The sequence below is a fragment of the Gekko japonicus genome, unplaced genomic scaffold (genome assembly GCF_001447785.1).
Source record: "Gekko japonicus isolate JY-2015 unplaced genomic scaffold, Gekko_japonicus_V1.1 scaffold1493, whole genome shotgun sequence".
Taxonomy (NCBI): domain Eukaryota; kingdom Metazoa; phylum Chordata; class Lepidosauria; order Squamata; family Gekkonidae; genus Gekko; species Gekko japonicus.
Window position 1 is genome coordinate 123,248 of NW_015160256.1, and position 27,132 is coordinate 150,379.

The following is a 27,132-nucleotide window of genomic DNA, read 5'->3' on the forward strand; positions in this document are numbered from 1 at the left end:
CAGAACGGGGAATGAAATATGACGATCACCTTTTGAGGCACTGTCTTTTTTTTTTTTTTTTTGCCCAGCTCTCTTTCTCCTGAACACATGAAGGACTTAAATACTAAGTCGAAAAGAGACACTTTTGATTCTTTTTCTTCCCCTTGTGTTTCCACCCGATTGTTTTCGCTGCTGAACATGAAACTTTTGAGTTGATATGTTGCTCTAGATCAGATGCTGACAAATTATTTCCTGTTCACCAGGCTTGTTTTCAAAGGTTTCCAAGTTTATTCCTCCCCCTGCATTCTTTGCCATTTCTCTCCTGTGGAAGGACTGTTAACATGCAATGTTATCTTCTCTGCACCGGGCACAACAGTAGTTCAAAATTTTGCTTTGTTTTGATACTCTGGATTATACTATACACCAGAGGTCCCCAACCTTTTCCAGCCTGCAGGCACCTTTGGAATTCTGGCACCACATGGTGAGCACAGCCACAAAATGGCTGCCTCAGGAAGCTGAACCAGGAACAAAATGGCTGCTGCAGCTTACCTTCAGTCATACAGTGAAGATCCTCATGTTGTGGGTTAGCAGCTGCTGCCAAAGCAACATTTAAAAAAAAAACTGAGAACCAATCAAATCTCTAATGGCCAACTCAAAGCCTTCCTGGACAAAAGTACCACCTGGCCTTCCCCTGGGGATGCCAGTCTCCAGGTGGGACCTGGGGATCCCCTGGAATTACATCTTATCTCCAGATGACAGACATCAGTTCCCCTGGAGAAAATTGATGATTTGGAGGGTGGTTTCTATGGCATTGTTCCCAACTGAGGTCCCTGTCCTCTCCAGGCTCCATCCCCAAATCCCTATGAATTTCCCACCCTGGATCTGGCAACCCTACCCACCCCCGCCAGTGGCTGGAGGAGGGGAGGGACTGGCAACTTGACCTTGCCCACTATCTAAAAACAATTGGTGGATCGCAGGAAAGGTGCTGGTTGGCACCATAGTGCCCCTGGGCTCCATGGTGGGGGGGCGGCGTCTGCTGTACACCCTTTTGGGTTGCATCATGAATGGACTGGTTATGAACGGAAAATATTTTTAAAAGAGGGAATTTACTTTATCTCTGGTTAGAGCATACATGTCCATTCTAGTAATGGAAGAGATTTCCTGTACTGCAAAATGACAGAAGGCTGCGAGGAAGGCTCCTTACACTTGAGGAAGTGCTACCACTAATACAACAACCTGCTGGTTCCAACCCCTCATGCGTGTCCTGCCTTTTATCCAAGACACTGGTACTTGGCACGCCAGTTTGGTGTAGTGGTTAAGTGCGCGGACTCTAATCTGGGAGAACCGGGTTTGATTCCCCACTCCTCCACTTGCACTTGCTGGATGACCTTGGCCAAGCCATGGTTCTGATAAGAGCTGTCCTTGAAAAAGAGCAGTTTCTGTCAGAGCTCCCTCAGCCCCCACCTACCTCACAAGGGTGTCTGTTGTGGGGAGGGGAAGGGAAAGGAGTTTGTAAGCCACTCTGAGACTCCCTTGGGTAGTGAAGGGTGGGGTATAAATCCAATCTCCTCCTCCTCCTCCTTCTACATGAGTTTCCCCCCCAATGTTATCTTCACAGGAATTTTGTGGTGGATCAAACTCTACCTGTTTACCTCATGGCTGAGCAGGAAATTTTACTGCAGGTTTGCTTGCTCGAAGTCTTCTCTTCTGCCTACCATATTTTGCTAGTTTTCAGTATGCATGACAAGCATATGTATGACAGAGGCCAAATGCCTCTTGGAATTCTGCATCTGCTATACCTAGCAAAGTTGTTCCCATCACTGCAGGCTCTGACTAGGCCTCAGTTCAAACACTGCACAACACCATCGTTCAGTTAAACTAGCAATGTGGTGGTGGAAAGGGCCATCCAGTCACCGCTGCCTTCTGGTGGCACCATTGGGTTTTCAAGACGAGACATTCAGAGGTGGCTTGACGTGGCCTGCCTCTGAAGAACAACGCTGGACTTCCCTGGTGGTCTCCCATCCAAGCACTAACTTAGCTTCTGAGATCTGATGATCGTTTCCCGGTCGCCATGTTCATCTGCAGTGGAACACCTAGATTTGAGTGCAGCAGCACCTCAGAGACCAACACGTTTTCCAGGGGATGAGCTTTTGAGAGAGTCAATGCTCCCTTCGTCAGGGAGCTTCCACTCTTGAAATCCTGGACCCTAAAAATCTCGTTGGTTTCTAAGACCTGATGAGACTGGGCTCTTTGGGGCCGTCCAGGTCAGGGCAAACTGGTGACAGTGTGATCATCTGGATGTGGGCCATTTCACTAGCTAGGGTTTGTCAGAGCCGCTCGAGCCAGCATCTAAAACCATGTTTGGAAATTGCTTCACGACGTCTTCATTTCTTCAGCTCTCCAAATAACCTGCTTGAGCAGGCTAACAGGGAAACAATAAATAATGCATATTTAAGGCAATGCACAAATACGAACCATTCGATAAAGCTAATCTCACTGTGGTAAAACCATCCATGTGTTAAAACCAGTCATCAATAAAAACCAGCAGCATAAAACAGTCTTGTACATAAATGTGGGCCATAGAAAACATCAACGATTGAGGGCAACAGGCTGGGATCCATGTAATGAGGAGGGGAAAACCCCCAAGACGAACTATAGTTTAAAGCCTAGTTGGATAGATGTAATTTCACCTGAAACCTAAATGTTCACAGAGACTATGTCAGGCAAGGTGACAACATTTCACCCAGAGTCCCCAGTTATTATTTGAAGACTACCTTCATGGTGGTTTTGTATGATGTGTGAGCATGGGTGTCCCGATGTAATCCTGGCTTGCCCCCTGATGAGAACCTTGTACACTCCCCAACTACAGAGAAAACTGTCCAGAGCAAAACTGATGGAGCCAACATTTGTCAAGGGAAACTGGGGCCTGGGTTCTTTGACTGTGTCAAAGGGTCTATGACTCAGTGGGAAAGCTTCTGCTTTGCATGCAGAAGGTCTTGGGTTCAATCCCTGGCATCTCCAGTTTAAAAAAGACCAGCCAGTGGGTGATGAGCAATGTTCCCTCTAAGCTGAGTTCGTGTGAGCCAGCTCACAGTTTTTTAGCCTCCGGCTCACACATTTTTTTGTCTTCGCTCAGGAAGGAGGGCTCCAGAGCAAACTGATTTTTGTGGTAGCCAAATCATTTGCTCACAGCTTTAATGCCAGTAGCTCACAAAGTTGAATTTTTTGCTCACAGGACTCCGTAGCTTAGAGGGAACATTGGTGATGAGGAGTAGCAAAAGGGGGGAAATAATTCTCCACACAGCACTGTTTCTGCATGGGAAAATGGCTCGGGGGTGGGGGGTGGGGAGCCCTTCCTAACCTCACGGTGCTGTACCCGTACATGCACTTTGCCCTAGGCTTCCATGCTGAAATACCACCTTTCAATGGAAGATCGTGGCACTAGGACAATTCAAGGTCTGGGAGGGACTTACCTGGCTTCGTCTGGTTTCTGCTGGCTCATTCCCACCTGTGGCTTCTCACCAACTGCAGCCAGGTTGCTGCTCTGATCACCATCCAAGCTGCCATGGCAACGAGTCCTGAAACTGAGGACCGCAGGAGGGTGGCTCTCACCCTGACCTACTCGACCCACCTGGTCTACTTCACCATCTGCTTGTTGGGATGCTGCAATCTGGGCCATGAAAGTGTTTGCCAAATGAAGGTACCATATTTGTTGGCAGTGATGCTACTGAGGTGAGCCGATTCCCAGGTCAGTTCAACTAGATCCGAGTCCCGTAGCACCCCAGAGTGCAACCAAATTGGTACCTGACAAAGGCGGCTTTGACTCTCGAAAGCTTCTATCCCAGTGATCTTGTTGGTCTCTAAGGTTCTGCTGGGTTCGGGTCTAGCTGTCCTACTGCAGAGCAATGCAGCTACCTTCTGAAACGTCCCAAATTAGTTTGTTTGTGCAGCAAATGTCCCTGTCTACTTCTGAGCTGGTTTGTGACTGTGCAGTAACTTTTTTCTTTGCCAGCTGTCCTCGTTGCCTGACTGCTGAGCCTTATCAACAGATGGACCTGGCATCCTGATGAACCAGGTTGTTCCAGATCTGGGAGGGAGACAGGGTTGCCAGCTCTGGGTTGGGAAATACCTGGAGACTTTGGGGGTGGAGCCTCAGGAGGGCAGGGTTTGGGGAGGGAGAGGGTGCAATGCCACAGAGTCAACCCTCCAAAGGAGGGGAACGGTTCTCTGTATTCTGGAGAGCAATTGTAGTGCTGGGATATCTCCAGGCACCACCTGGAGGTTGGCAACCATAGAGGGAAAGTGCATAGAGGGGAGGAGCCGGGGAAGACTGTGGGTATGGAAATTAGGGTCAACACCAAACCAGAAGCTGAAAATTGATCACAGCTGCCTCATGGGGCAAGGCAGTGGAGGGCCCCAGTCACACGGGCCAGATAACGTGGGGGGCGGGGTGGCTGTTTGCCCCGGAGCAAATTAAAGTGCAGTAGCCCGATCACACGGTCCCCCAAGTCCCCATGCTTAGGCTGTTAGCTGGCGATCATACGGTGATGCTGCAGTGTGGCAAAGGAGTGGTGCGGTGCGATCACACAAGCATTTCGCATTTGTGCGCATGCGCAGTTCCGCAGAGCAGCACTGCTTTCAGTTTCTTGTTTGTGCACATGCACTTACGAAAAACATCCAGTTTGCGATGGGACATGGACGGACACCAGATGCCGCGGGATACTAGCGCTCCCGCGATCAGACGCCCACCTGTGCCGCGCGTTTTCCGGATACTAGTGCACTTTCCTTGGTACTTTTTAACTCCGCATCTTCGGCAGGACGCCACGGGTTGGCCACGGGTGCGCTACACTTCCCAGATGTTGCAGTGTGATCGTGCCCTGAAAATCTGCCTGAGATTTGTGCCTTTTGTGTGGCAAATTCTCCGTGTGACCGGGGCAGAGGGCAGTTTTTGGGTCACTGCTTCCAGCCATTCTATGTAGGGCCTTCATAGCATAGGCTATCCCACAGCCCAGGGGTGGCCAAACCTGCTTAACATAAGAGCCACACAGAAGAAACATCAGATGTCTGAGAGCCACAAGACATGAACAAATATTACACACACATTTTTATTGGGAAATGTGCAAATTTGCTTTTATTGATATTACCATTAAATAAGACTGCCAGAAATAAAAAACAAAAGGGGTAAAAACAGATATTGATGATGATATTTAACGAGACAAATGCTTTCTCCATGCCAGCCGGGGGGTGGGGGTGCTTTGAGAACACATTTAAAGTTAAAGACGCTCTCTTTCTCTGTTCCCCCTCCCCCTCAAGCCTACCTAGGGAGGGGGACACTGGCTGGGGAAGGGAAGACCCATCAGGGAGGCAGGCCTCCCCTTCACTTCCCCAGCCACCCTGCCGGGAGCCACACAATATGTGTGAAAAAGCCACATGTGGCTCCGGAGCCGCAGTTTGACCACCCCGCCACAGCCCTTCCCTTCTTCCTCTTTGTATAGCTAAAGTATAATGATGCACTCTGATCCCACCTGGTGGGATTGTCTTGCATACCTTTCCCCCCAGCGATTTGTACAGTCTGTGGTGGGCCAGTGGGAGGGCGGTAACTCCCCCACCCATCCTGCTGTCCTCATGTATGTAATAATCTGAAAAGGTAAGTCTGGAAGACAGTCAGCCCATCTATACTACTGTGGGATGGAGGGGTGGAGTACCAGAAAGGAAGAGGAAACTACAGTACCCACAGTCCTTCGCAAAGCTATTCATGCATGAAAACCCTACTGAACCACATTGCCTCTGGGAGCTTTGTCTCACCATCATACCTAGGGTTGCTAACCTTCGAGGTAGGACCTGGAGATCTCCCAGGATTACAACTGATCTCCAGGCTATGAAGATGAGTTGTCCTGCAGAAAATGGCTGCTCTGGAAGGTGGACCCTATTGCATTATAACCCATTGAGATTTCCCCTCCTCAAATCCTGCCCACCCCCCAGGCTCCACTCCCCAAATATCCATGCATTTCCCAACTTGGAAATGGCAACCCTAATTCATACCCCAGACTTTGTCACCTTCTGTAGCAGCAACCTTGGTTGATATCTACAAAAAATCAAGGTAAGTGGAAAGGTCATTTTAGGTACAAAATGTATATTGATTTCACAACTCACCGAAATCCAGCCTTAAGTATCTCAGTTTAAAATGTGTAGACTTTTCTTCCTTTCCTCAAAGTACAAATGACTGCAGTACCAATGTAATTGTCCTTCTTCCTTTGGAGGTAACAAGTCAGAATAGAAGGTTGTGTGGAAATTTCACAGGACCATACTTACTAGCACTTACCTGTCTTCTTTCCCTATTTGTTTCTTATTATTCTCACTTTTGGACTCCCTAAAAGCAGAAAGAAAGAAAAATGACATACTTTGGGAAATGGTACTTCCTGCAGCGTCACATTGTGGCCAGGTATCTTGCTTCCCTTTTTGTATCACTTCACTCGTTATGACAGAAAGATTATGGTAAAATTAGCATCTTCTTCTTCTTTTTTAAAAATGCGTTCTTACTTTCTACCATTTTGTGCAACTATATAAACATATGGCAGGTATTCTCTTCCCCCCTCCTTAGCTGACAAAAACACACGTTGTTCGGTGATAGTGTTTTGCTGCCAAAGCGACTGTAAAGATCGAAGCATACTGAAATAGCTCATTTAATGCTCAGCCCCCAATAGCAGCTACCTCTTCTGGTAAAATCATTTATAGCAATGAATAACTAAGCGTCATGTTATGATTTATATATTATGTGAGTTTAATCCCTCATTATCACTTTGGCCACGGCCTCGCCAAACTAATGAGCTACTGACATTGTTAAAAATGAGCATGCATCTATATTGTCAAAGAATCCAGGTGCTAATTAATTGAATCGCTTAAAAAGCAAATGGAAAAAAAAAAACCTATTCTGCATGGCGAAAAGGGCTATAGTTCGCACTCTGTGATGGGTGTGCATCCCCGTGAGAGAGTCAGTTCCCAGGGAGCTGCGTCACAGCTATGCATTATAGGAAGTGATACATTTCAGGTTAGGAGCGTCAGCTGACGATAGAGTTGAGTTTGGTTCTCAGTGACTCCCAGTAAATTCTATGGGACACAGAAACTGGATTGAAATCTGAGACATAGTCAGGGGTCACTTCATAGAAAAAGAGGTGCAGGAGCTCATTCGCATAACTCATTAGCATAACTTATTTGCATATGCCACACCCCCTGACATCACCAGAAGTGTGTCAGAAGGCAACACCCACCGCTCAGGCTCCACTGGACTGTTTTGGATTGCTAGCTATTGGTGGGGGGGAGGAATGTGCAGATCTGTCCTCGCAGAGGAGGGAGAGCTTGTACCTAAATAAAACTTGGTCTTAAAGGTGCCACTGGACTGTTTTGGACCAGGGGGCTATGGGGGGGGTCTCTTCAGCTTACCTGGCTGCTTATTGCTCTGACTTATGGCTGCTGGGAGCAGGGGGTGGGGCTTGTTGCATGTGCCCGCCCCCTGGGCTCTTTACTGCTGGAGCTCCGTTCCTGTGCGCTCCTGCAGGAAATGACCCCTGGATATAGCTCAAGGGGGCACTGTGCTTTAGGAACACAAGACAAAAAAAATTGGCCGTGAAATTCTGGCACCAGGTCTCAGGTTCACTCCCCCCCTCCCATCTCCAGTAAAAAGAACCACGTAGGAGGTGATGTGAAAGACCTCAAACTAAGACCCTGGAGAACTACTGAGTAGACAACACTGAATTTGATGGACCAATTGTCTGATTCAATATAAGGCACCTTCATGTGTTCCTCTTATTAGCAATGTTGCTTCAAGAAGGAAAGCACCTTATGTGTGGTCAGAGGATAAGTATACCCTAGACACATGTCAGTGTGAATGTGTTCACTTCACGACATGATTCCTATGTCACACTAAAATAGTGTAAGGAAGAAAACCCTCTTGATTCTTCTGCTGTGCTAGAAAGAGATGTTGCTTAGGGCCTACACCACGTTAAACTATCCCCCCCCCGGCAAATCTGAACAGTGACCCACACAAACAGGTACAAGGGATCTGCTGAAAAATTGACGGGAACTTCTACAAGCTTGGAAAGAATACTGAAAATTTTTATAAAGTGAAAGCAGAAATTAAAGTGTATTGAAGGAAATAAGAGAAGTATCTGGGCCAAGGAATTAGCAAAACTGAAACAGTCAAAATAATACCACTCCTCTCAGGAGGAGAGGCGAAAGGTTGAAGAAATACTACAGAAGGAAAACTCACATTATAGCAACCTATACCTCAAAGTTCAAGGGAGGGGAATCTGAGAAAGGAGGCAGAAGTCAGAGAGTCAAGGGCAGCAAATGATTGAAAAATAAACCACCAAAGCAGAGACACATGATGCATAACAATGGCCACTCCATCACCACACAAACATGGGTGGGTTGGAGCCTGTCAAAGGTAATTTGGTAACAGATTCTGGCCTCAGTTATAGGTCAGCCAGCTGGACTCAATAAACAAAATGGTTTCTTTTCAGACTTGGTAAGTGGGAGGAGCAAGGTGGGTGTGGGTGGTAGAAAGGACCATGAAGTCACGGCTGGCTTATGTTGACTCTATAGGCTTTTCAAGGCAAGATATGTTCAAAGTTGGCTTGCCATTGCCTGCCTCTGCGTCATGACCTTGGAGGTCTCCCACCCAAGTACTGGCCAGAGACGACTGTGCTTAACTTCCAAGATCTGATGAGAACAGGCTAGCCTGGGCTACCCAGGTCAGGGAGAGCTGGGTGACCAGGTATTAAATATCAAGGCATGAAGGCAGGTAGTCGGCAATGCTCCCTGTAAGCTCTGGAGTCTTCTGAGCAAAAATGCTACTTTGTGAGTTACTGACACTCAAGTTGTGAGCAAGCAATTTGGCTACTGCATAAATTGGTTTGCTCTGGAACCATTCTTTCTGAGCTAAGGCAAAAATCTGTGAGCTGGAGGCCAAAAACCTGTGAGCTAGCTCACACTAACTCAGTTTAGAGGGAACGCTGGTAGTCGGTGATTCAGGGCCTTGAGAAGCATTTAGGAAAGGTAAGCAAGGGGACATGTGAGGTGGCATGAAGCAGTCTTGGCCTGATCAGAAGAACGGAGCTTTAGGGGGCAATATGGGCCACAATACATTATTATGAGGGCAAGTCTGGAACAGGAAGATTTTTTTGACATACTATGTTTGGCTAAAGACACAACAATTAATCATAGAGAAGGCTTAATTAACAATGTAATGGCTAGATACTGGGTAGGGTTGCCAAGTCACTTACCGCTAATAGTGGGGGGAAGTTGGTCCCTGCCCGGGACATTTGTGCACATCCGCCACAATGAAATCACCCGGAAGTGACGTCACCACGTTGGGCACGTTGCTGGCTGATGCGCTAGCAAGCAGCCTGGAAACTCTATGGTACCATAGAGTTTTCAGGCTGATTCCTAGAGCATCAGTTGGTGACGTGCTCGGCACGATGATGTCACCTCTGGGTGACATCCTCATGCCGGGCAGGTCGGCCCGAACCGGGCACTTTGGGGGCGGGGTTCCCCCACCAGCCTTTTCCGGACAGGCGGATTGGGGACCCTTTTAGCAGGGGAACCTCTGCCCTCCTGGGGGACCTGGCAGCCCTAATACTGGGTGAGATGAGATTTTTTTCCTTGCGGCAATCCATTAAATGCCAGTTAGCCTGAAGTGATTAGGCCGAATCCTACCCTTTGGTTGATTTTGGTTGTCATCAAAATATCTAGAGACCCTGTTTCTTGGCCTTGTGCAGTATTCGGTTCACCCAGTTTTGCTTGGGGGATTTCTGGAGATTTGGGGCAGAGTTTGGGGAGGAAAGTGAGCTGAGCAGGGATGTCATTCGGTAGAGTCTGTGCTCCGAAGCTGCCATGTTCTCTGTAGCCTGGAGATCAGTCATAATCCTGGGAGGACTCTGGCCCCACCTGGAAGCTGACAACCCCCTGTGGGCTATCGAGATGAGCTGGTCTTGGCATCAAGATGGGAGGGGGAGAGAAAACAGAATGGAAACTTGGCAACAGATCTGATGCATCTTTACTTGGAAGCATCTCTTAACTTCAGTTAATATGATTGCAACCCAGGTTGTGCGAAAGCAAAACTAGCATAATTAGTATGAGGCTTATTACCAAGGACTAACAATGCAGTCCTAAACAGAGTTACACCCTTTTAAATCCATTCCATTCAATGAGTGTAGAAGGATGTAGCTCTACTTAGTGGCTCAGGGATGGAGCCTTATGAACATGGCATACAGCTAAAGGCAACAGTGCTCAAGCCAAGCAGAAAACAACCTGCTTGTGCACTTTGGCTATGCTGACATCTAACCCCTTTCCCCTGCTTATCCAGGGGAAAAAAAAGGCTTTGGGACAGATTCTGAGATCTAGAAACCCATAATTGCTTGAATATGGCCCATGCTAGCCCAATGTCATCAGATGCTGGAAGCTAAGCAGGGTCAGCTTGGGTAGTACTTGGATGGGAAACCACCAATGATGTCCAGGGTCACTGTGCAGAGGCCGGCGATGGGGAACCTTCTCTGTTTGCCTCTTGCCTCGAAAGCCCTATGAGGGGTCACCAATACCTAAGTCGGCTGCAACTTGATTGCAGTTTCCATAAAAGCCATATTTCATGGGGCATTTTGCAAGTAAGTAGGGCTTAACTCAAAAAATCAAAATTGGAGTGCAGTTGAAATTTGTTCCTCAAATTACACACCTGAGAAATTTCAAGGGGGGACTGAAGAAATTTGAAAAGTCAACTGAAATTTCACAGGGGACCACTGAACATATCTAGAAAGGCTAAGGCCATAACTATCTTGTAAGGCCATAACTATCTTGAATGAGGCTGTCTATGAGATTTGGGGGTGGGGGAGTCATTCTCCTGCCTCCCTTCATAAAAAAACAAACCTTTAGCCTCCAGATTGCTCACCCCACGGCCATTCCTTCAGGTACTCCTCTTCCCACAAGCCCACTCATGCACTCCGCATGGGCATATATTTGTTTTCTGCTTATTTTTGTAGATTATTTCTTCACTCTTCACTGCCTCTCCAAAAGAAGTGCTTATAACAGATTTAAAACAAGCAATAGCCAGTTTAAAATTGTAACCCACAGCTAGGGTTGCACGGTCCCTACCTTTCGCTGGTGGGGGGCTCCGGGCTCCTCTCCTGGATTTTCTTACGTGCCCACTTTGTGTGTCATGCTGCAACAGCATCACCTGGACATCATCACGCTAGGCACATCGCGGGGGGAAGCTCTAGTGTTCAACAAAAATCTCCATGGAAGCCAGTGGGCAGATCCAGGGGCCCGGAATTGGGGGAAGCTCCACCCCCATGGGGGGGGGGGACGGCAACACTACCTGAAGCAAAAAAATGATTTTTAAAAAAGAATCCAAAAAGTAGCATCAGAAAAGGAACACATCTGGGATTGCCAGATCTGGGTTGGGAAATACCTGGAGATTGTGGGGGTGGAGTCTAGGGAGGGCGGGGTTTGGGGAGGGGAGGGACTCCAACGGGGTATAAATGCCATACAGTCCACCCTGCAACACAACCATTTTCTCCGGGGGAACTGATCTAGGTTGTTCTGAGATCAATTGTAATAGCAGGAGATCTCCAGGTGGCACCAAGGCAAAATCAACAAACAGTATCTATATCAGAACAAGCCAGCCAATACATTCACAACATTTAATCATGAGGAGATCCAAATTACTTGTCTGTTGTGATAGTTTCATTGAAATCTAATAAATTCTGCCCGCCCTTCCTCTGAGTTCCTTTTCCTACTTTATTTCCTGCTATAAAACACTTTAGGGCATTTTCTTTGTTCCTTGTCACTTACTGAGGTGATATAATTTAATTGCTGCTATTGTATTGCTCAGATTTGTTTAAAAATGTCTACGTGACACCTGCTGCAAGTTCAGGGTGGCTTGCCACCAACATCAAACAATAAAGAATCCTTGCACATAAATAACAATAGTTCAGAAGACCCAAGAAACTAAAAAAATAAAGAAAATCTACTCAAAAGGGCTTTCTGAGATACAAAATGTATAGGACTTCCAAAAGGAAAAAAAAGCCTTAAAAAGCCCTCTCTCTCACACTCACACACACACACACAAACAGAAATAATTATTACAGACTTTTAAAAAGTTCTCTATTCCCCATTCAAAATTTATCCAATTGGGGGTGGGTGGGATATGGTTTTGCCACAGTTGTAGAAGCTTGTACAAGAGTAGCTAGCAAGACCTACTGGACTGACCTAAGATGTGCAAGTATGGTTGCCAACACCCAGGTATATATAGGAGATCTACCAGTAATACAACTGATCTCCAGAGGAACACATGAAGCTGCCTTCTACTGAATCAGACCCTTGGTCCATCGTGGTCAGTATCATCTACCCAGACTGACAGCAGCACTCCGGGGTCTCAGGCAGAGGTCTTCCACATCACCTACTGCCAGGTCCGTTTTAACTGGAGATAGCAGGGATTGAACCTGGGACCTTCTGCTTGCAAAGCAGAAGCACTATCACTGAGCTACAGCTCCTCCCCAGTGACAGAGATCACTTCCCCTGGAGAAAGTGGCTGCCCCAGAGGGTGCCCTGTATGGCATTATACCCTACTGAGTTACTTCCCCTCCCTCAACCCCACCTTCCCCAGGGCCCGGACCCAAATCTCCTGAAATTTCCCTACCTGGAGATGGCAACTCTAGGTACAAGGGAAGATGGTCCTTTAAAGATGCAGGCCTCCTTCCTTGACAAGTAAGAAGAACCAATATTGGTTGTAATTGCTGTAATCCGCCCTGCTATGCAGGGGATAGTGGACTAGAAATCCAATTAAATCAGTCAGTCAATCAATCGAACAAACAAACCACCAGTGAAGTCGTTAAACAGCATTTCTGGGATGGATCCAAGTAAACATCTTAGCTCTTTGCCTGATTGGATAAGGATAACTTGGTGATGGTGGGAAGTGACATCAGGTCACAGCTGACTTAATACAATCCCACTGGGGTTTTCAAAGCAAGAAACAAACAGAGGTGGTGTGCCATTGCCTGCTGCCACCGGACTTCCTTGGTGGTCTCCCATCCAAGTACTAATGGAGGTTGACTATGCTTAGCTTCTGAGATCTGATTAGAATCAGGCTAGCCCTGGCCATCCACGTCAGGACAAGGATAACTTAATTCTATCCAAAACAGACATGTCACTCCTTTCCAGAATATCCATTATCCTAACCAATTTGTTTGGTTTCAGTTCTTCCTCATCCATTTTTCCACTGCGTCCAGGCCTCCTCCTCCTCCTGGAAGCCAAAAGGACTGCATAAATGTCTGAATCATCCCTCAATTCAGAACCATTGCCTTGGACTGCTAGCTATTGGGGGGGGGGAGAGAAAGTGCAGATCTGTCCTCGCAGAGGAGGGAGAGCTTGTACCTAAATAAAACTTGGTCTTAAAGGTGCCACCGGACTGTTTTCGATTGCTAGCTATGGGGGGGGGATCGCGTAGATCTGCCCTCACAGAGGAGGGAGAGTGTGTACCTGAAGGTGGGCCGGGGGGGGGGCTCTGCAACTTACCTGGCTGCTTCTTGCTCCTCATGGCCCAACTGAGGGCTGCTGGGAGCAGGGGGTGGGGCCTTGTTGCATGTGCCCACCCCCTGGGCTCCTCACTGCCAGAGCTCCGCTCCTGTGCACTCCCGCAGGAAATGACCCCTGCAATCACCTTCCCTTCCTGTCTCCACAACAGGAAACTTGTGAGGCAGGTGAGGCTGAGAGAGTTCTGAAAGAACTGTGACTGGCCCAAGGTCACCCAGCAGGCTTCAGGTGGAGGAGTGAGGAATCAAACCCGGTCCTCCAGATTAGAGGCCACCACTCTTAACCAGTACGCCACACTGGCTCTAATAGTAACTGAAAGTATTAATGATGTGTTCAAAATAAATACTCTGCTATAAGTATTTTTTTTTTTAAAAAACAACAACCCAGCAACAGCATAGATAATGAGCATCATCATATGCTAATTTTCAAAATCCTGGCTTTGGTTGCTGTTTCTATTCAGTTCAAGGGAAATAAAGAACTTTGGAATGGCCATTGTGCGCATCTCATTGTGATATGCCGTGCCGACAATTTACCCCACTTCTCGGCAGGTCGGAAGCTGCCTGCTGCACAATATTAACCAGATCACAGGCAATTTTAATCAGGGAAAAAAATATGCATCTTTGCAATAACATTCACCTTCCCTTTGCACGCATTGAAGGTTGCTTCCCAGGACGACTCCATCTGGGCCTCCCTCGCGTGGAGACCGGCCTTTGTGCGAGCGGAAAATTAAAATGACTCTCCTATGAGAGATGTTGCTGCCCAATTGTGCTCCAGACTAATTCAAAGAACCCACAAGCGGCATCATGTGGAGAGGTTAAAAAAGAATAGGATGGGGGGGAGAGAGAAGGAGGTTACTTAATGCCTCTGGGTGTTTTGGATCCAGGTTAAATTGTTTCCCTCTTCAGCTGCTCTTGAAAGGCTGAGCTGCACCGTATAAATCACATTACTTAGTTTCACCAAAAAAAAAGAGAGAGGTTTTTCCTCCTTCTGTGAAGTAAGATATATCTCCCCCCCCACCCCCACGATTCATGAAGAACAGGCTGTATAAATTCAAATACCGCATTATAATATACTAGACACAACTGGCTTTATTGTGAAAACAAACCTGGTGGGACTTCTAGTAGGATCATGTTCAACAGAACTTGGCCAGGGGTACAGTGGCTAGATACGAACAAACTAGGCCCGTAGCTGCAGTGGGGCATCTCGGGGCCCAGCTCCCTGACTTTTAGCCAAGGCCCCCTGACTTGCTTGGGGGGGTGGGGGGCTGACTTATTTAAAGGCCCTCCAAATTTAAATAATCCTGGCTACAGGCCTGGAACAAACTGTTTGTAGGACAGATCATTCATAAAATGACATTTGATTTGAAACACTGTTGGGTGGATGCATTTTGTTAATGGTGATAGCACTACCCAGGGGTCATTTCGTAGAAAAAGAGCTAGGGGGACTCATTAGCATAACTCATTAGCATATGCCACACCCCCTGACATCACCGGAAGTGTGTCCTCCCCACAGCCGGCGGCGACCTCCAGCGGCCACCAGCAGGGAGCTCCAGGCCCCGCCCTCCCGCACCTCACCCGGGGGGATGGTGTCCCCCCGCGTCCCCCCCAAATGACCCCTGGCACTACCCTTTCTTACATGCCCAGGGAAATGCTGATCACTACTTTGGGGTCAGGAAGCAATTGTTTTCCAGGTCAGTTTGGCCAGGGATACTGGAGGGGTGGGGTTTTTTGCCCTTTTTTGGGCATAGAGCCGGGGACACTGGGGGTGGGGGGAGGTATTTATGAATGCCCTGCACTGTGCAGGGGGTTGGACTAGACCATGGATGATTCTAGGATTCCTCTGGCATGAGGTGTCCTCCCAGATGCAAGAGGGAAGGGCTGTGGCTCAGTGATAGAGCATCTGCCTGGCATGCAAAGGGTCCCAGGTTCATTCCCCGGCATCTCCAGTCAAAAAGGGATCAGGTAGGAGGTGATGCTGCTGCCAGTCTTTTTTTTTTAAGCCCCCGGAGGGGATTTTTTATTGCATTTTCTATAAACTACAACAAAACAAAAAAGGGAAGGGAAAACTACATCTATGGGAGAAAGGAAAGAAAACCAAACTATAAAACCAAGAATAGGAAATCATTACAAAAGCTTGTATCTGTGTTAGTCTAAAATGCTATGATTACATTGAACATAGTCGATCATGCTATATTATTTTTCTTTAAAACCATTGTTTTCACTATTTAAAGAAAATCACAAGAGCATCATTGATATCTTTAAGGCTTTAAGGCACAACTCAGAGTTCTTCAGCCTTCATTTTGTTTTATCTTTTCTATTCTCTCTTAGGGGCTGCTGCCCCTTTTTCGGAGACAGAGTCCTCATTGGAAGTAGCGGAGTCCATTTCATCACCAGGTTTGCTGTCTTCTTCTTCCTTGCAGTCCTCACCGGACTCTCCCAGTTGCAGTCTAAGGAACTCACGCGCTTTAGAAACAGAGTCAATTTTTTCTTTTTTATCCTGCATTTTGAAAATGGCACCTTTGGGAGTCAACCATATGTAAGGAATGTTGTTTGTTTTTCAAAATAGGATCAAGTCCTTGTACTTCTTCCTCCTCTTCCTTATTTTAAATGGAATATATTTTAAGATCCTGATGATGTTGCCTCCAGTTTTCAAGGGTGTTCCTGTAGTTGCTTTCAGGATTTGATCCCTCACATGTCTCTTTGAGAATCTAACCACTATCTCCCCAGGCAGATTATTTTTCTTGATATAAACGAAATAGGTTCTATAAACCACATTCATTCCGCTTACAAGGTATTCTGCTTTTATCTGTGATTGGGGCTAGCGCATCACTCAGCAGTTGCTTTAGATTCTCTTCTTTTGCTTCAGGGACCCCTTGGAACCAGAGGTTAGCTTTTTCCATTTGTAGCTGCCAGTCTTGATTAGATAATAGTGACCTCAATGAACCAAGGGCCTGTCAGAACCCACAGCCAACAACGTAGTACACGCTTATCAGGAAAGGTAATACTTTATTGAAGATCTATAGATGCATTAACATAGACACTGTTAAGAATGGCGGCTGCCCATCAGGCATAATAGGATATCGGGCATTCGTATGCACCCCCCCACTGCCCTGGCCAATTAGCCATACTCCTGTGCGCGGGAGAAGGAGCTCAGGCCGTTAGTGCTGAAGCTGGGAACCAACCTCTCTCCCATGGTTCCACTGAAGCTAGACATCACACCACCTGCACAACTTAGAGATAAGCATTACAGCAGTGAAGAAGCACAGAAAGAATGCAGCGGCAATTAGTAGTCAACAGATCTCCCCAACCCCCATGGCAGCATAGCTGACATACTGCCCTCTCAAAAATCAATTTCTCCCCGTAATTCCGGGAGGTCTCCCGGTCATTCCGGGAGGTCTCCCGGTTTGTCCGAGAAGTCACGATGAAACTTCAACAACAGTCTAAGGGCCCGAATATCCCCTACTTCCACCCACTCAAGGTGCTGGGGTCCAAAATCCAACCATTCAACCAAATACATCAACTTCCCACATTTGATCTTAGAGTCCAAGATTTTAGAAATCTCATAATGTTCCTCGCCCTCAATCAATATCGGAGGGGGTACAGGCTTTGATGGACGCCAAAGGCAGGAACTGGAATCCTTTTTCAGGAGGCTGAAATGAAACACAGAATGTAGTTTCCTCAAGCTTTTTGGCAAATCCAGTTCCACAGCAACATCATTAATAACTTTCTTAACTTTAAGTGGACCAATGTACTTCCAGCCCAACTTTCGACTAGGGCGCAGCATCTGAATGTTTTTTGTAGACACAGACTGAGTCTCCAGGCTTTAGAGCCCAGCCCTCCACCCTTCTCTTATCAGCCTGACATTTGTACACCTCCTTGGCAGCATTTAAGGTCTTACAAAAGAGTGGCCACGAGTCCCTCAATTTTTTATCAGAATTTTGTCAGAACGCACAGCCAACAACGTAGTACACGCTTATCAGGAAAGGAAATACTTTATTGAAGAGCTATAGATGCATTAACATAGGCACTGTTAAGAATGGCAGCTGCCCATCGGGCATAATAGGATATAGGGTATTCGTATGCACCCCCCCCCCACTGCCCTGGCCAATTTGTCATACTTCTGCGCGTGGGAGAAGGAGCTCAGGCCATTAGCGCTGAAGCTGGGAACCAATCTCTCTCCCACGGTTCCACTAAAGCTAGACATCACACCACCTGAACAACTTAGAGATAAGCATTACAGCAGCGACGAAGCACAGAAAGAATGCAGCGGCAATTAGTAGTCAACAGATCTCCCCAACCCCCATGGCAGCATAGCTGATAGGGCCTTGTTCAGTCTGAGGCAGCTTTGTGTTCATGTGTTCAAGAGACTCCTGAAATGGAGGCATGTTTGAAAGTCCTAAGCCAAATGAGTAGAACCCCGAGGCTGCCAACCAGCATGAGTGGCCATCTCCATTGAGTGGTAAGGGTTGCCAACCCTCCAGGTCATATCTGGAGATCTCCCACTATTAGAATTGATCTCCAGGAGACCAAGATCAGTTCCCCTGGATAAAATGGCTGCTTTGGAGGGTGGCCTCTTTGGCATTATACCCTGCTGAGGTCCCTCCCCTCCTCAAACCCCAACCTGCCCAGGCTCCGTCCCCAAAATCTCCAGGTATCTCCCAACCCAAAGCTGGCAACCCTATGATTCTGGTGGCTCCAAATCTCAGTTAGGTGTGTGTGAAGGGCTACTCTCAGTCCTAGCTGCTGAGTAACCACATGCAAGAAAGCTAAAGTCATGCTGTTCTCCAGGCGTCAGGCTTTTACTGCTGTCTTTTCATTCCTGGTGGTGTCATCACTGGGGCCAATGGGGTAACTGAATTCCCAGCATGTGCCCTTTGGCTGCATGGCTGATGCCAGGAGATGTTCAGAAAGATGTAGACGATAGTTTTGCATCCTCCTCCTCTGATGTTAGGGTTGTTCGAGCAAGCAACTCAGCATGACTTGACGGGGGCGGGCGGGTAACATCACTCTATTGGTGTACAGGTGTTGTGCTCTTGAATGGGATGTCTCTCTATCTTAACTGGAGAGCTGCCCTCTGACCGCTTCTCTCCTCTTCTGTCTCTTTGTCCTTTCACTCCTTTCACATGGCCTTCCAGGGAGACACACATGTCTCTGCAGGTCTCTCCTGTAGAAACCATGCCCGCATACTCCCCCACACACATGATGCCAGATAAACTGGCCATTTGTGATAAGGAATGTACTCTTTAGACTAGGTTTTTGTCTCTCCTTTTGATTGCAACCTGAATGTGAACTGGATCTATTTGAATAAATGTAAATTTACCTTTTTTGCAATATACTTCTTGGGAGATTTATTTACTGTACTCAGGTCCCGTTCACACTAGGCGATTTGGGCCGGGAGCGGGACAGTTTGGGGGCGGATCAAACCGGCGCGATCACACCACAACATCTGGGAAGCGTCGTGCTTCCGTCCCCGAACTGGCCCTTTTCTGGGAAAATCCGCCGCAACTTGCAACCACCTACCTTGGTGGTTCAAGGGAAAGCGGCGCGGCAAGCCGGGCGTTTGATCGCTGGCGCGTCCTTGCGCCGGCACAACCCCGGCCCGTAGCCGAACTGCGCATGCTCCGACATGCGCAGTTCGGCCGGCTCCCGGTCAGGGCCGTGTTTTCTCCCCGGCATTTGATCGTGCCGGGGAGAAAAGGTGCCGCGGCCAGGGGATCCGTGGGATCCCGCCACGGCGTCTCAACGTTGGCATGGCTTTTAAAAGCCGCGCCTTTAGAGGCTTTTCCCCTGCCGTGGGAATATCCCACTGAGGGTTGCCAGCTTCCAATCTCCTCCCATGAGCTCTCAGTTTGACGTACCAGCTTCCAGGTGTTGGCTGAAGGTATCTCGGAATTACAGCTCTTCTCCAGACTACAAAGATCAGTTCCCCTGGAGAAAATGGATGCTTTAGAAGGTGGACTCAGTGGCCTTATACCCCACTGAAGTCCCTCCCCTCCCCAAACCCCGCCCTTCCCAGGCTCCACCCCCCCAAAATCCAGTGATTTCCCAACACGGAGCTGGCACCCTTATCTGTTTTTGATATGATTGTTGTCCTCCAACAGAGACAACGATATTTTAACATTTTGCCCCCAGTTGGGATTAGGGTTGCCAGGCAGCGGGAGGGTTGTTGGGGCCCATGTTCCAGGAGAAAAAAATAAGGCCTCGGCTACTTACAGGAAGTTCTGACCATAGAGTTCATGGTGATTCCTAGAGCTATCTTCATCACTCCAGGTAGCTCTAGGAATCATCAGGAACATTATGATCATAAATTCCTGTGTACCCAAGGCCTTATGATTGTGTCCCTTCCTTTGGCCCCAGTTTCTGCCCCCTGATCAGCTGAGCATCTGTGGGCAAGGGCTGCGATGGACTTGAGGTCTCCTGCCATAAGTGGACCAATGGGAACCTTAAGTAGGAGCCAAACTGCTTTCAACTCCTCCCCCTCCCTGGTTCATCTATTAGTTAGAAGACAGACAAACCTTCTAGTTGTGCCTTCTCTGGTTGCTTGTCCTAATTTCTTTTTCCCGCACATTGAAAATGCTATTTCTGCTTTGAAGGGGAACCAGTGATTTTAGAAAGGTGTACCTCTGTTTAGGATTGCACTGTCAGCAGCATATATGGGCAGGCAGGGGTCATTTCATAGAAAAAGAGGTGCAGGAGCTCATTAGCATAACTAATTAGCATAACTTATTTGTATATGCCACACCCCCTGACATCACTGGAAGTGTATCAGAAGGCAATACCCACTGCTCAGGCTCCACTGGACTGTTTTGGATTGCTGGCTATTGGGGGGGGGGGGGGGACGTGCAGATCTGTCCTCGCAGAGGAGGGAGAGCTGGTACCTGAATAAAACTTGGTCTTAAAGGTGCCACTGGACTGTTTTGGATTGCTAGCTATGGGGGGGGCTCTGCAACTTACCTGGCTGCTTCTTGCTCTGACTGAGGGCTGCTGGGAGCAGGGGGAGGGGCTTGTTGCATGTGCCTGCCCCCTGGGCTCTTTACTGCCGAAGCTCCGCTCCTGTGCGCTCCTGCAGGAAATGACCCCTGTGGGCAGGGTTCCTAACTCTACCTCAGCAAATGCTGGGAGATTTTAGAGAGCAGAGTTAGGAAGGAGATGTGAAGTCTCATCTTGGTGTCACTCTCATCTGCTTCTATGATCTTCGGACTTGGGGGAATTTCTAGAGCACCACCACATGGAGGATATTTTTCTCTTCCACTCCTCAGTTCCTCAGGGACGAGCAATGGGGGCTGTAGGCTGGTGACTCCTTGCCTAGGGCATGTCAATGGCCGCCTCCAAGCACTAATCAAATGCACACTCATAAATATGGATGCCAGGTGGGATCTGGGGATCTCCTGCCGCTACAGCTCACCTCTGGGCTACAGAGATCAGTTCCCCTGGAGAAAAGGGATGCTTTGGAGGGTAGACTCTATGGTATTGCACCCCAATGAGGTCCCTTTCCTCCCCAGGCTGCACCCCAAAATCTCCAGGAGTTTCACAACCTGGATCGGGCAGCCCTACCCCCACCAGTAGCCAGGAAGGTCCTGGCAGTACTAACCCAAGCTTCAACCATGGGAAAACAGCAAGTCAGTCCAACCAATATGTAGTTATTCTGTCTCGACAAAGCACATAAGGGCAATTTCGTCCCCTGAGCTTGTATGCTGTGTGTGTGTGTGTGTGTGTAAAGTGTTGTCAAGTCACCACCAACTTCTGGTGACATCAGCAAGGGTCTTTAAAGGCAATGGAGAAGCAGAAATGGGTTGCCCTGGCCTTCCTCTGCAGAGCCTTCCTTGGAGGTCCCTCTTCCAAGTACTGATTCCACTTAGTTTCTGAGACCTGATGAATTCAGACTATACCAGGCTGCCTTCTCTCCCCTGGAGCTACTGTAGAAGCCCACAAATACATGTGAACGTTTGAAAGAATGAAGATTACATTTCAAAAGAATACTTTGATATTTTAACAAATCAAACATATTTCTGTATAGGTGTTTCTTTTTCTATCAGTATCCAAGGACATCTGCTAATACATTTTCTTTCCATGTCCTCGTGGATTTAATATTGTGTTAAAATAAAATTGTCAAGCCACAAACTACACACATTTCACATATACTGAAGCAGGGGAAGGTGTAAAAGAACCAATGTCAGAGCCACCTTGAGCAGATTTACAAGAATGCCCGTATTGTAATGTATTGAAATGATTACATGAATCACCTCATAGGACTCCCATGTTAAGCTTCGAGCCAGACCAGGGCTCCTCTGAGCGAACTTCCTATTGGTCGCTTCGTAACAGCGACCAATCAGAACGGTACCATTCCCTAGGAGGGAAAGACTCCCATTGGTCTTTATTCTAGCAATCTCATTGGTTGTTATTTGTAAATAGGCGTGGCTACATTAGCCCGGTTATGTTTAAAAGGAGCATAAGCTCCCACTGTTTTCTGTTCTGGTTTCTTACTGAGTTAGTGCTTGTTCGTTACTTCTAAATAAAGCTGAATCACTTGCTGAATCACTCTACGAGTCCTTTGTTAGCGCGATCTAACAATTGGCGACGAGGATGGGATGTTAGAGCAGGTAGGCAGCCCTGCGGACATCCACACTTCGGACTCGGAAGAAAGCGGGCAGAGCACAGCAGCCGATCCGGCGGAGGCGCCACCAGCTCCGGTGCCCAAGTCTCCCACGATGGCTGGAAGCCAGAAGTTCGAGTGCTTCGAACCCTCCTCAGAAGACTGGGACTCCTACCTGTCCAGGTTCGAGTTCCATCTGGAGACACACGACATTACAGACGAGGCCAAGAAACGGGCGTGCCTCCTGAGTTCCTGCGGGAAGGGGACCTTCGACATAGCCAGGTCGTTGGTGGCCCCAACTGATATAAAGACTGTCACCTACGCTGACATCACGGAGAAGCTTAAGGCTCACTATTCTCCACAACCGTCGGAGATCGCCTGCCGGCACGCTTTTTACAAGCGGAACCAGGCCGGAGGCGAGACCATCGCAGATTTCGTGGCGGCCCTTCGCAAAGCCGCACGGCCATGTAATTTCCACAACGTGGAGGAAGCCCTCAGAGACCGTCTCGTCTGCGGTCTCAAAGATGAAAGGCTGCAACAGAGGCTGTTCGCCCGCACCACCCTGACCTGGGCAGTGGCCTACGAAGAGGCCGTGGCCGCGGAAGCAGCGGAGAAGTCCACGAAGGAGGTCCGCCAGCGGGTGGCAGAGCCCAGTATACACGCTCAACGAGACAGCGAGGGCGAAGACGCGGATGATGACGTCAACGCGGTTCGAGGCAAGCGGACCCCAGCGAAGACTACCAACGTCAAGCCTTGCTCCGGTTGTGGCGGGAAACACCAGCGCGACTCCTGTTGGGCTCGTGATGTCGACTGCAGAGCGTGTGGGCGGCGTGGTCATCTGGCCAGAGTCTGCAGATCAGCAAAGAAGGATCCCTCAACTAACAACCGGTCAGCGCAGAGGGGCACTCCAGTCAGCACCCAAGGCAAGACCCGTTCCTCAGCATCGGAAGCAAGCTGCCAGTTGACGGCGACCTTGTCGAGCGCATCGGCCGTAAATCGCACCAGCAGCCAGGGCAAGATCACCGTGACTCCACTCCTCGACGGCCGACCCTGTACAATGGAGGTGGACTCAGGATCGTCCGTGACGGTGATTTCTGCCGCGTCCTGGCGCCAGTTGTTCCCGAACCGAAGCCGGCGGCGGCTCCAGCCTGCGGGAACCAGAGTGTCCGACTTCCAGGGCAACCGAATTCCCTTGGCCGGACGGGACTCTGTTACTGTTGAGTATAAGGGGAAATGTGTTAAACTGTCATTCCTGATTGCAGAGGGAGACCGGGTTAACCTGCTAGGGTTAGATTGGTTTGAGCCATTGGGCATTGGTATTTCTGGGATTAACAGGATGTCTGAAAATAAATGGGGCATGCTGTACGACCTGTTCCCTGATGTATTTGCCGAAGGGTTGGGGAGGTACAAGGGCCCCCCGGTTGCGTTTGACTTAGATCCGTCAGTCAAACCTATTAGGTTGAAGTATCGGAAAGTACCTGTGTCTCTCAAACATAAGGTGGAAAAAGAGATTGACAAACTAGTTGAGCAAGGGGTTTTAGAGCCAGTACCATACAGCAAATGGGAGACCCCGATCGTAACCCCTGTCAAATCAGATGGGTCCATACGACTATGCGCCGATTACAAATGTACGATTAACAAGGCGCTGCAGCAACATTCGTACCCGGTCCCGGTAATAAGCCACATTTTGGCTTCCCTGGGGGGTGGCAAGATTTTCGCCAAATTTGACCTGGCCCAGGCATACCAGCAGTTGCCTGTCACCCCGGAGGCTGCCGAGGCCCAAACAATTGTAACCCACCAAGGGGCTTTTAAAGTGAACAGGCTGCAATTCGGGGTCAACGTAGCACCTGGGATTTTTCAGGGCCTCATGGAACGTCTACTAAGGGGGGTACCTGGCACAGTGCCCTATTTTGACGACGTGCTGATTGCGGGCGGGTCTGAACAGGAACTACTGGACCGGGTTAAAGAGGTCCTCAGGCGTTTTCAAAATGCCGGTCTCAGAGTTAAGCGCTCAAAATGCACGCTCGGGGTGGAAAGTGTGGACTTCCTGGGGTTTCGCATTGACGCAGAGGGAGTCCACCCCACGGATGAGAAGGTATCTGCAATCCAAAACGCCCCCAGGCCGGTGAGTAAGAAGGAGCTCCAATCCTTTTTAGGACTCCTGAATTTTTATCATGCGTTTTTACCGCATAAGGCATCAGTGGCGGCCCCTTTGCACGCGCTTTTGCACAAGGAGGCAAAATGGAAGTGGGGGCAGGCCGAGGAAAAGGCTTTTGTGGGAGTCAAGGAGCTGCTGACATCTAATGCCGTACTCACGCATTATGATGAACACAAGCTCCTGGTGTTAGCTGCTGACGCTTCACCTTTTGGAGTAGGCGCAGTTTTAAGCCATCTGATGCCTGATGGGAGCGAAGCGCCTATCGCTTTTTATTCTAGATCACTATCTGCGGCAGAGCGGAACTATGCCCAGATAGACAAGGAGGGTCTGGCGTTGGTAGCGGCTGTCAAAAAGTTCCATGATTTTATTTTTGGCAGACGATTTTTGCTGGTCACTGACCACAAGCCGCTACTGGGGATTTTTGCGCCCGATAAGCAATTGCCAAACATCATGTCCCCACGCATGCTTAGATGGGCGATATTTTTGCAGGCTTATGATTTTGACTTAGAGCACCGGCCTGGGAAAGCGATTGGGCATGCGGATGCCCTCAGCCGGTGCCCGGTGCCGGACATTGGCGCAGACCCTGCCCCCGCCTGTGAGGTCTTGGCAATTGAGGAGCTTCCTCGACCCCCGGTATCATCCAGGGACATTGCAGCACACACGGCCAAGGATAGCGTGCTGTCCCGAGTATTAAACTGGGTTTGGAGGGGGTGGCCGGTTGGAAGCGTTGAACCGGAGTTCGGCCCTTACAAAAGCCGTCAAAATGAACTATCCATTTCTAAGGGCTGTGTATTATGGGGGAACAGGGTGGTGGTTCCTGACAAACTCAGGACGAGAGTGTTAGAGTCGCTGCACGAGGGTCACCCCGGTATGGTACACACCAAAGCGTTGGCCAGAGGGTATGTCTGGTGGCCGGGGCTGGACAAAGAGATCGAAGAATGGGTACGAGGGTGTCCCAAATGCCAGCAAGTCAGACCCGATCCCCCACAAGCTACACCCCAAGGCTGGGAGTCATCTGGTAAACCCTGGGCCAGATTGCATATAGATTTTGCTGGCCCTCTCCAAGGGCAAATGTTCCTAATTGTGGTGGACGCTATGTCCAAATGGCTGGAGGTCGTGCATATGAAATCGACCACATCACTTGCTGTGATCCATGCGCTCCGCCGACTTTTTGCCACCCACGGGTTGCCTGACGTCATCGTCAGTGACAACGGGCCTCAATTTGTGTCTGAGGAATTTAGGCTCTTCCTCACGAGTAATGGCATACGCCAAATGACTTCGGCCCCTTTCCATCCGGCATCTAATGGCCAAGCCGAACGGATGGTCAGGACGGCCAAAGAGGCCCTGGGTAAAATGGACGAAGGGGACTGGAGCCAGAGGCTGGGCTCCTTTCTTTTGCTGCAGCACACCACCCCCTGTAGTGCTACAGGCCGTAGTCCGGCCGAATTGTTAATGGGGCGGAGACTCACGACCCGTTTGAACCGAATGCACCCAGACCTCACTGAAGAGCAATCCGAGCGTACCACGGCGCAACCGAAGGTGCGCATGTTTGAAAAAGGGGACAAGGTTTTCGCACGAAATTATGCAAACGGGCACTTATGGCTTCCTGGGGTTATATCCGACTCTGTGGGTACTCGAATGTATGTGGTGCAGTTAGCTGACGGTCGAATATGGCGGCGCCACATAGATCAGTTAAGGAGACGTTGGGCTAGGGACAGCGCTGACTCTCCGACGGCTGAATCCCCTGATGTCGAGTGGACACCCCCAGAGCAGGCGGTGAGTACCGAAAGGCCCGGTACTGTCCCCGAGTCAGGGAAGAACCCTGTGTGCGGGGCTGAAATCCCAGTCGAGTCTGTGCCTGATCCAGGCTGTAGTGAACCCCACTCTGACCCACAACCTTGTCTGCCCATGGAGCCTGCACCGCTCCGCAGGTCCCAGCGTTCGCGGCAAATGCCGACTTATCTGAAGGACTATGAATGTAAATACTGTTGGAATAACTGATGTACAAAGGTTGATTGTATGTATGTAAATAATAAAACAATTGGGATGATGGCTTAACTTAGGGGGGAGGAATTGTAATGTATTGAAATGATTACATGAATCACCTCATAGGACTCCCATGTTAAGCTTCGAGCCAGACCAGGGCTCCTCTGAGCGAACTTCCTATTGGTCGCTTCGTAACAGCGACCAATCAGAACGGTACCATTCCCTAGGAGGGAAAGACTCCCATTGGTCTTTATTCTAGCAATCTCATTGGTTGTTATTTGTAAATAGGCGTGGCTACATTAGCCCGGTTATGTTTAAAAGGAGCATAAGCTCCCACTGTTTTCTGTTCTGGTTTCTTACTGAGTTAGTGCTTGTTCGTTACTTCTAAATAAAGCTGAATCACTTGCTGAATCACTCTACGAGTCCTTTGTTAGCGCGATCTAACACGTATGGTGTGCCTCAAGACGTGAAGCTACATGCATGTGGGAATCAGGAGATAAATATATAGGGCCAGAACCGATTAAAACAAATGTGGGGAAACCCAAAGCATACCCTCTAAAGCAGCCATTTTGTCCCAAGGGAACTGATCTCTATAGCTGGAGATCAGTTGTGATTCCAGGAGATCTCCAGACCCCAGCTAGAGGCTGGCAACCCTAGGTATCTTGTGTAGGCACTGCCTATATGTCTCTGACAAGTTTGGGTTGTTTCTTTTATAAACAAGGTGCATCTTAACCACACAGCTCTTAACAAAATGCTGTGCCTAGTTGGAAAATGTTGGCACTAACCTCTTACTTTTGACAGCACACAGGTGGGAAGCCTGGCTGATCATTGTGACT

The 27,132-nt window shown here is 48.7% G+C and overlaps 1 protein-coding gene across 1 annotated transcript; it reads left to right on the forward strand.

The window, feature by feature from the left end:
• Positions 1–24,961: 24,961 nt before the first annotated feature.
• LOC107113167 (uncharacterized protein K02A2.6-like) lies at positions 24,962–25,813 on the forward strand (the record flags this gene model as incomplete). The annotated part of the gene is made up of 2 exons (XM_015414443.1): positions 24,962–25,665; positions 25,768–25,813. Coding segments are annotated over 2 exons (750 nt in total), but the record flags the coding sequence as incomplete, so codon positions are not given.
• Positions 25,814–27,132: the final 1,319 nt, after the last annotated feature.